The following is a 9,919-nucleotide window of genomic DNA, read 5'->3' as shown; positions in this document are numbered from 1 at the left end:
TTTTGCATTTTTATATAATTTGTATTTCCCGAATTTTATTTTACATATTTTGTGTTTTTGTACAAATTCTGTCATTTTTTATATTTTATTTTTATTAAGCTTATTATTTTTTTCCAGGATTCACGCTATAAAAAATAAATTAATTTTGATACAATATTTATAATGTAATAATAAGTATGTAAACATATAATTGATGAAATAGTTCATGACGTGAGTATCAAATTTGAGATAATTAAAATAGATCAATTTTATATGATTTAAGGATATGATTGTGATTTAACTAAAAAATAAGTTTAAAAATTTCCAAACAATATCTATTTTAGCTTCTCGCGAACTTCAAAATAATTTCTAGAACAATCAATCACTTTAAAATGTAAAATTCAAATTCGAGAAACTTAGAAAGAACGATATTATATTTTTATACATAATTAGACATAAACATTTATATAGAAAAAAGAGTCATGAAAATGGGGAACTATTCCCTCCGACCTTTTGTTTTATAAGTTGGATAAAATAGTAAAAATGAGTTTTTTTTTTAAAGTTGAATGGGAAGAAGAAACAGAAAAAAAAAAAAAACAGGTTCTTTTGGAGGATGGCTCCTTATCTTCAAGTATTTGTATAAAATTTAAATTTATAAAAATAAACAAACACACACACACACATATATATATAGAACATGAGTATGTCTCTTGTGATACTGTCGTACGAATCTTTATCTGTGAACGGATCAACCCTACCAATATTCACAATAAAAATTAATTCTCTTAGAATAAAAAATAATAATTTTTTACAAAATACGATCTATGAGATCATATCACATAAATTTTTCTGTATAATATAATATGTAAATTTATAAAAAAAATTATGTGTTATTTAGCCTCACAATTGGCACTAGTCAGATTGGTCCAGCCGTCCAGGCAAGGGGAAGTGGGAGTGCATGTGATGTCAGCATACGAGCTGTCAGACTCACTTCTCTTGATAAAAACATCCCATCCCTTCTACTTCGCTTTCCTCTTCCCCGAACATTCCCTTTAGGGATTCGCTGCACGCAAAAATCTTCCTACCCAAGTGCCAAAATAGTCTGATTCCCCGAATTGCCGCCGCCAAATCACTTTCCGCCACCTCTTACGGCCGATCCGGTGAACCCTTCTATCCATTTCTCTTGTGTGTTCCTTTATTTCTTCCCTTCAGTTTTCAGATCGAGCTGCCGTTCATCTTTTGCTTTGCTGGCTCCAATTATATCAACTAAGTTTAGCTAGTCCCCGAGCTGCTGGTCTTCTGTTGTGTTTCAAGTTACTGGATTATTTTTCTTTGTTTGTTGGTTCTTCAATCTGAGTGTATGTTCTTGATTAACCTTGTTTTGTGGTGTACTTCACGTTGGAAAGTTCTAATTTTACTTTTTTGATGATGTTTTTTATGTTTATTCTTGTGAAGCATATTTGATCTAAGTTATGAAGATTTAACTTTATTTAAGTCGTTGAATTGATGGAGCGGGTTTCTTTTTTTCTAGTTGCTATTTGCTTGTCTGTATCCGATGTAAGTTAACTTGTTGGTAGCGTACTTGTGTCAGAGCTCATTATCTTTGCAACCTCTTGATTTGATAACCCAGAAAGAGCCAACAGCTGAAAGGCGCATTAATAATAAAATTATAATTATAAAAGAAAAAAAATGATAAAATTAGAAAATCGCTTATTTTTTTAATTCGATAATTTGGAAAACCAAATCAAATTCAGCAACATGGTTTCTCTTTTCCAATCAAAATCAGTTCTTGCACAAGAAATGACCATTGGTTTTCATTTATTTATTTTCTGGTGCATCGTTTCTTTATTCTAATGGTTTATTTCTGCAGGGTGTGCTGATAGAAGTATCTCTAACTTGGTATGCTGTTTTTTTTTTTGTGACATTATCCCTATGTATACCCGCTTAATTATTTCTCGCTCCTGTGGGGGCTATCATTATTGCTTTCGTTCGCTAGATATCACTTTTTCCTTGTCAATTTTCTCTGTGTTCTTTCAATGCACACGACACCTTTTGTATGGATTGTCTTCTTTCTCGCACCTTTGGCTCCACACATTCATGACTTAATGGAAAAGGATTTCCATTTCTGAATCTCCTGTGTTCCTTATACCAACATATCTTATATGTTATATGTTCTTTACACCAACATATTCCCATAAAAGCAATCATCTTCTGAAAAATTTGAGATTGCTTTCTTTTTCTGTTTTTGTGGTGACCTGATGATTGACTTTATTTTATTCCAGGATTTCTATGTCATGGAAGACAACATATCAGTTGCCACACTAGTGGACTCCACCGCCTCTAAGATACAACAACTTCAGAAAGCATTTGCTGAACTTGAAAGCCACCGTGCTATCACTCTCAACTTGAAATGGAAACAGCTTGAAGAGCATTTTAGTGGGCTTCAGAAGTCCTTGAAAAGACGATTCAATGAACTAGAAGAACGAGAAAAGGACTTTGAAACCAAAATAGTTGAATCAAGAGAGATGTTGGAGACGCGTAAAGCAGCTATTGTGGCTAAGGAGCAAGATTCTCTTGAAAGGCTTCAAGAAAAGCGAGATGCCGCTGTCTTGGCTATTTTGACTGCAATGGAGAATCAGGAAAAGCCATTTTCTTTGGATTCAGGTACCACATGTAGACAGAACCTAGCCGAAGAACCTGTCATGGAGAAAAGAATGCCTGATCGCATTGTTGTAGATAGTGAATATACTAGGGTGAAAAAGCCTTTTGAAAATATGCATGTAGAGGTGAAGTCTTATCCAGAGTTGGTGAGTTTTTGCCAACTGATGAACTCAGAAGGACTACACAAATTTATATCGGACAACCGCAAAAATCTTACTACATTAAGGGAGGAAATTCCTATGGCATTGAGGGCTGCAGCTGACCCTGCTTCCCTGGTTCTGGACTCGCTGAAAGGTTTTTATGGCATGGAAACTCCAAAGTCAGATGCTCGGAAAGATTCGAATCTCTTAGGACTTCGCAGGACCTGTATCATGCTGATGGAATGCCTTAGCAGTTTATTCGTAAATCTTGATGTTCACTCTGTATCTGGCATTATCTCAGAAAATGTGAAGGAACGAGCAAGAGTGATTGCTGAAGATTGGAAACCCATATTAGATAATCTCGACGTTGATGCCAACAATGGAAATTCATTAGAGGCGCATGCATTTCTGCAGCTTCTGGCTACTTTTGGTATTAATTCAGATTTTGATGATGAAATCTTGATCAAACTAATTCCCATGGTTTCTCGTCGTCGACAGACAGCTGAATTATGCCGTTTCCTTGGGTTGTCAGATAAAATGCCAGGTTGGTAACTGCAAACACTTGAAATTTTAAACATTTTCTTATGTCTAAATTGTCAAAACCCCATACTATGTGTGCAGTATTTGATTCGTAAGAAGGGTTGGTAAATAGTGCCTTATTTTTTCATTCTTTACCACTATTCTTTTCAGGTGCAATGCATACTTAGTTGCTTAATAAACCAATAACTTTATCAGTCATTTTGACTTTAGGATGATGAAATTTAGCGCCAGATTTTTTGAATTTACCATAGTAAAAGATAGAATTTTATGTAGTTATAATCAAGCATTTCAGTTGCTTTTCTAACCAAGCGTGGTGTGACAAAGATTTAACTCTCCTTTGATCATTTTTAAATTTTCATGCTACATTTCTAACTTTTGGTCCCATGTTTAATTTGTAAAATAAAATAAGCTCATTCTAGGTAGACCTTATCATTTATTCCGATAAAAAACAGAACAAAATGACCCCAGACTTACAAATTGGCCGTCTAGAAATCAAACTAGGTTTTTTGTCAGCTTCACTTCTTTCTGTTTTCAATGCTCTCTATCACTGATTGCTTTGCACACAATTCATTTGAGAAGGTCAGCTCTCAAACTTGCAATTTGGATAGGAGGAGAGTGCTAATCTTTTGCCATACCTTTTCTTGATTAAGGTTTAGGTTAAATTAAATATTTTTTCTTGTTTGATTTGCTAGAAGATTTTCTGATTCCAATATCCACTAGAAGTGAGATGGTCCATTATGGATCTAAATTGCGTGTTTATTTATTTTTTATTTTTTAAAGTTTTGCTTAGTACTGTATCTTTTTAGGGCATCTCCAACCCTATTCTCCATTTTTTCATTCTATATACTCCAAAATGGAGTATTGCATTCTCTATTTAAAAAATCTTCTCCAACCCATATTCTCTAAATTTTATAAATTCTTTATTTTTTATATTTTTTATTCCAAATTATTTAATATAAAAATAGTAATTATGTAATATGATATTAAACAAATTAAATTAAATGTGACTCATTTTTTTAAAACATAATTCATTTATTTTGACATCGAATTTCAAGCCGCATACAACATTAAAACACATACATAGATCGATATAATTATAAACTACACATGATTTAAAGACTAATGTTCTGAATTAGAGTATTCCTCCCACAAATGGTCAATAAGAGCATCTCGGAGTGCATAGTGAGCCGATTTGTCTTTGATTTGACGATGACGTGCAAGAAACTCTTGGAATCGGACGTGTTCATCAAAATAATTCAATTACAATAAATAAATAAATAATAAAAAATGAGAAAACTTGAAATAAATTAAATAATACCAAAAAATCATTAAAATTTAGTAAAAGTATTGAAATAAACATTTAAATATATGAAATTAATAAAAAAAAAATTAAAGGGTGTATTTGCAATTTTGGAGAATGGCATTTTCGTAAATAATGCCATTCTCCAAAATATATGGAGATGGAGTTGAGATTCTCCATTTTTGGAGAATCACTATTCATCACTTCAAAATGGAGTAGGTATATGGAGAATGGTTGGAGCAAGATTGATACTCCATTTTGAAGATTTTCTCCAAAATGGAGAATGGTTCGAGTTGCTCTTACAAAGCATGAAAATTTTATGGACTTCACTTTTTGTTGCATGTTATCAGGCGTGATTAATGTGCTGGTGAAGAATGGAAGGCAGATCGATGCTGTCAATTTAGCTTTTGCTTTTGAGCTTACCAATCAGTTTTCACCAATTTCATTACTGAAATCCTACTTGTCTGAGGTGAAAAAAGTGTCAGCATCTGCCAAACCTGGAAATATGTCACCTACTGCTTCTACACAGGTCTGTTTCCTCTGGTCGTGTCAATTGTGATTTCGTTAATTGATATGATCTTTGGTTAGAGAACAGAGATGAGCCAGAAAAATGAATTTGGTGGGGGGCGAAAATGATTTTTTTAAAAATATTAATTATAAAAAATATAAATGTAAATAAAGTAATTGACATGCACACACAAGATAATAACCATTATTATATTTGCACTTTTTTTAATGAAAAAGATTATGAAATCAATCTAAGTTCAATAAAAAATCATCGAATTGTGAAATAAAAAGCAACTTATAATTATTTGGAAAGTAAAATCAAGAAGTTATCAACCACATGGATTCCATTTTATTGTTCATTGAATGGATTTTATTAGATAAATTTGTCCTATAGATGAGGAAAGGTTTTGGAGTTGATGGGGTCAATTGAACACCCATAAACACGGTGGTAGCTCCACCCCAGGTAAAGAGTTCTATAACTTTCTACTGCAGGTATCCTGGTGAATCTAAAAATTGTTTTATTGCAGACTGATGCAAACGAGAAAGAGCTCGCTGCACTTGAAGCTGTGATCAAGTGCATTGAAGATCACAAGCTTGAGGAGCAATTCCCTGTGGGTCCACTTCAGAAACAAGTTCTTGAAATCGAGAAAGCAAAGGCTGACAAGAAAAGAGCTACAGAAGTTGCGAAACCACAACCCAAAAGACCTCGTGCCAATGCTGGTGGATATGCACCACGAGTCGCTAATGCTGCTGCTGACAACAAGAACTTCTATGGGAGAATGACTGACAGGTATGGACCCCCATACATCTATGAAAGGCCATATGCTTACCCTGGACCAAACGATCACCATGTTCCGACATTTCTCGGTACGGCCAGTTATAACTTCTCTCATAACCATGTAAACTTCTTTGGCAACACGTACCAGTATCAACCTGCTTATCTGCACTAATTAACAGAGATGCTGACAGTCTGATAATGATCTGTTAACTTTTAGTGTTGTCCCAGTTTACATTCCGTTCGAATTCAGTTATCCAAAAAAAAACGACACTTTTTCCTCCTTAATTTCTAGTCTGTTTGTAGAAGCTGATATTACGATCCTCTAATTAGATATGCTCTGTTCTAGTGTTCACAATGCTGCGCTATTATTTTGTTTTATTTTCTGTCGTTTTTTTGGCTTAGTTGTGAAGAGATATGTGCATGCATTGTTCTTAATGTTTCTTTTTGTGATTTCATTAGCTCGTGCAACTGGCTTAGGACCCAAGAAATTTGTCAATGGTAAGTTAGATTGGGCAGTAAAATTTTCTACCTATTTTGAATGTTTCAGAAAAAAAAACTAACAGTTTTTGCAAAATTTTAAGGCGTGTTTGAATATCTTTTTGCTCGTTCTTGTAAAATATGGAATTTTTTTCTATAATTTTCTGTAGGTTTGTGGCAACCTATATTTTAAACTTTGCACGATTCCACCTTTAAATTTCTGAATGTTTGGCATTTTGAACTATCCGTAAGATTTTTAACATGATACTTGATACCCCCGGATTGAGGATGGGCTCGGCCCGATCTTGGTAGCCCATCTAATTGAGAACTCGGCATTCAGGGAAGCGCGAGAGGTCATCTGGGAGGTCATCCCAGCCGACCTCCCATAACAGCAGTTCCGTCGATCGGGAAGGTCAGCCGACCTCCCACGCCGAGCTCCCATGCCGACCTCCCAAGGTCATCCCAGCCGACCTCCCATAACAGCAGTTCCGTCGATCGGGGAGGTCAGCCGACCTCCCACGCCGAGCTCCCTGGCCGACCTCCCAAGCCGAGCCGACCTCCAAGAAGGTAATATCGGGGCGATTGGAGATCCTCTGCCGAGCTCCCGAGCCGAGCTCCCATAAGGTCCTGACTTCAGGCGGGCTCATACCTACGAGAGCTCTTACTCAGATATTAAGCGCGTAGCCCACAGAGATCAAAGCCCAGAAAGGTAAAGCCCATTAAAGATCTAATTAAATCTGGCACGATATCTAAATGAAATCTGGGCAAGATCTAATCAAATCTTCCGAAGATTCTGAAGATCCTAATCTGCCAAACTAGGACTCTATTGTTCTCCTATAAATACCAGGTTCCGTTCATTGTTTTATTCAATTCATATATTCACATTACTCTCTCTCAGTTTTCTGTTCTCTGACTTGAGCGTCGGAGGGGCTACGTCGGAACAACCTTCCGGCCCCCTTCTAACACTCTTGTTTGTGTTTCTTGATGTCGAGGTATTTGATCCGAGCTCCCAAGGTGAAGATCCGACCTCCCAACCACCCTTCGAAGGTTTGAACCGAGCTCCACCAGTGAAATCCGACCTCCCAATGAGCATCACCGATTTCAGCAACATCAATTGGCGCCGTCTGTGGGAAGATTGAGCAAAGACGTAGACGTGAGAATGCAAAAGGAAATTGGGTGGAAGAGCTCCCAAGCATGCTATGGTCGTACATAACCACTCCGAAGATTGGCATCAGGGAGACGCTTTTCAGCTTAGTTTATGGAAATGAGGCAGTGCTCCCGGCAGAGATGACGAAGAGACCTCCCGAGTAATATTCTATGATGAACGAAACAGTGAGAGGCGAGCAGCGGACTTAGATTTCTTGGAAGAAAAGAGGGAAACCGCGGCCATAAGGATGGAAGCTTACAAGAGACGCACAACCCAATCGTACAATAGGAAGGTCATTCAGAGGAGCTTTCAAGTGGGAGACTTAGTTTGGAAGAAGGTTCAAGATGTGGACGTGGGAAAGTTAGATCCAAGATGGGAATGACCATTCAAGAGATCCAAGATGGGAATGACCATTCAAGTTGATGGATAAGCTTAGCTCGGGTGCCTACTACTTCGAAGATCTGGCAGAGAAGAAATTGAGGAGGCCATGAAATGCTTACAACCTCCACAAATAACATCACTTAGATATTACACCTTTAATTTCTTTTATTCTGTCAGTTACTTTTGTAGAAAGGACCTAAGTATTCGATGCTATATTCAGTTACATTATTAAAATTACACTTTTTCTTTCAAAATTATTGAAGCTTACACGGGTTTTCACCCTGTCTTGCAGGAGCCCAGAGCTCACCTCATCTTGGTTACGCCAAGTTTACAAGGGTTTTTACCCTCAGTCAGTTCAGGAGCCCAAAGCTCACATCATCTTGGTCACGCCAAGTATGATAAAGGTTTTCACCCTCAGCCAGTTCAGGAGCCCAGAGCTCACCTCATCTTGGTCACGCCAAGTATGACAAGGGTTTTCACCCTCAGCCAGTTCAGGAGCCCAGAGCTCACCTCATCTTGGTCACGCCAAGTATGACAAGGGTTTTCACCCTCAGTCAGTTCAGGAGCCCAGAGCTCACCTCATCTTGGTCACGCCAAGTATGATAAGGGTTTTCACCCTCAGCCAGTTCAGGAGCCCAGAGCTCACCTCATCTTGGTCACGCCAAGTATGATAAGGGTTTTCACCCTCAGTCAGTTCAGGAGCACAGAGCTCACCTCATCTTGGTCACGCCAAGTATGAAAAGGGTTTTCACCCTCAGTCAGTTCAGGAGCCGAGAGCTAACCTCATCTTGGTCACGCCAAGTATGACAAGGGTTTTCACCCTCAGTCAGTTCAGGAGCCCAGAGCTCACCTCATCTTGGTCACGCCAAGTATGATAAGGGTTTTCACCCTCAGTCAGTTCAGGAGCCCAGAGCTCACATCATCTTGGTCACGCCAAGTATGATAAGGGTTTCACCCTCAGCCAGTTCAGGAGCCGAGAGCTCACCTCATCTTGGTCACGCCAAGTATGAGAAGGGTTTTCACCCTGAGCCAGTTCAGGAGCCCAGAGCTCACCTCATCTTGGTCACGCCAAGTATGATAAGGGTTTTCACCCTCAGTCAGTTCAGGAGCCCAGAGCTCACCTCATCTTGGTCACGCCAAGTATGATAAGGGTTTTCACCCTCAACCAGTTCAGGAGCCCAGAGCTCACCTCATCTTGGTCACGCCAAGTATGATAAGGGTTTTCACCCTCAGTCAGTTCAGGAGCACAGAGCTCACCTCATCTTGGTCACGCCAAGTATGAAAAGTGTTTTCACCCTCAGTCAGTTCAGGAGCCGAGAGCTCACCTCATCTTGGTCACGCCAAGTATGAAAAGTGTGTTCACCCTCAGTCAGTTCAGGAGCCGAGAGCTCACCTCATCTTGGTCACGCCAAGTATGACAAGGGTTTTCACCCTCAGTCAGTTCAGGAGCCCAGAGCTCACCTCATCTTGGTCACGCCAAGTATGACAAGGGTTTTCACCCTCAGTCAGTTCAGGAGCCCAGAGCTCACCTCATCTTGGTCACGTCAAGTATGATAAAGGTTTTCACCCTCAGCCAGTTCAGGAGCCCAGAGCTCACCTCATCTTGGTCACGCCAAGTATGATAAGGGTTTTCACCCTCAGTCAGTTCAGGAGCACAGAGCTCACCTCATCTTGGTCACGCCAAGTATGAAAAGGGTTTTCACCCTCAGTCAATTCAGGAGCCGAGAGCTCACCTCATCTTGGTCACGCCAAGTATGACAAGGGTTTTCACCCTCAGTCAGTTCAGGAGCCCAGAGCTCACCTCATGATAAGGGTTTTCACCCCCAGTCAGTTCAGGAGCCCAGAGCTCAGCTCATCTTGGTTACGCCAAGTTTGAATAGGGTTTTCACCCCTAGACAGTTCTGGAGTCCAAAGCTCATCTCATCTTGGTTACGCCAAGTTTACAAGGGTTTTCACCCGATCTCAGGTCAGGAGCCTAGAGCTCACCTCATCTTAGTTACGCCAACTTT

The 9,919-nt window shown here is 38.9% G+C and overlaps 1 protein-coding gene across 5 annotated transcripts; it reads left to right on the top strand.

The window, feature by feature from the left end:
• Nucleotides 1-904: 904 nt before the first annotated feature.
• LOC140810948 (FRIGIDA-like protein 3) lies at nt 905-6,283 on the top strand. Of its 5 annotated transcripts, none has more exons than XM_073168876.1 (5): nt 954-1,139; nt 1,850-1,878; nt 2,262-3,324; nt 4,971-5,149; nt 5,655-6,283. In XM_073168876.1, exons 3-5 carry the CDS (start codon nt 2,274-2,276, stop codon nt 6,075-6,077), a joined length of 1,653 nt encoding a protein of 550 aa, XP_073024977.1. In that variant the 5' UTR covers nt 954-1,139; nt 1,850-1,878; nt 2,262-2,273; the 3' UTR covers nt 6,078-6,283. The 5 variants fall into 5 exon arrangements, with proteins under 5 accessions (XP_073024976.1, XP_073024978.1, XP_073024977.1 ...); XM_073168878.1 differs by lacking the exon at nt 954-1,139 and adding an exon at nt 1,218-1,337; XM_073168875.1 differs by lacking the exon at nt 1,850-1,878 and having other exon boundaries at nt 905-1,139.
• Nucleotides 6,284-9,919: the final 3,636 nt, after the last annotated feature.

The sequence above is a fragment of the Primulina eburnea genome, chromosome 13 (assembly GCF_022965805.1).
Source record: "Primulina eburnea isolate SZY01 chromosome 13, ASM2296580v1, whole genome shotgun sequence".
Lineage (NCBI taxonomy): Eukaryota > Viridiplantae > Streptophyta > Magnoliopsida > Lamiales > Gesneriaceae > Primulina > Primulina eburnea.
This window is presented reverse-complemented; position numbering and strand designations above follow the sequence as displayed.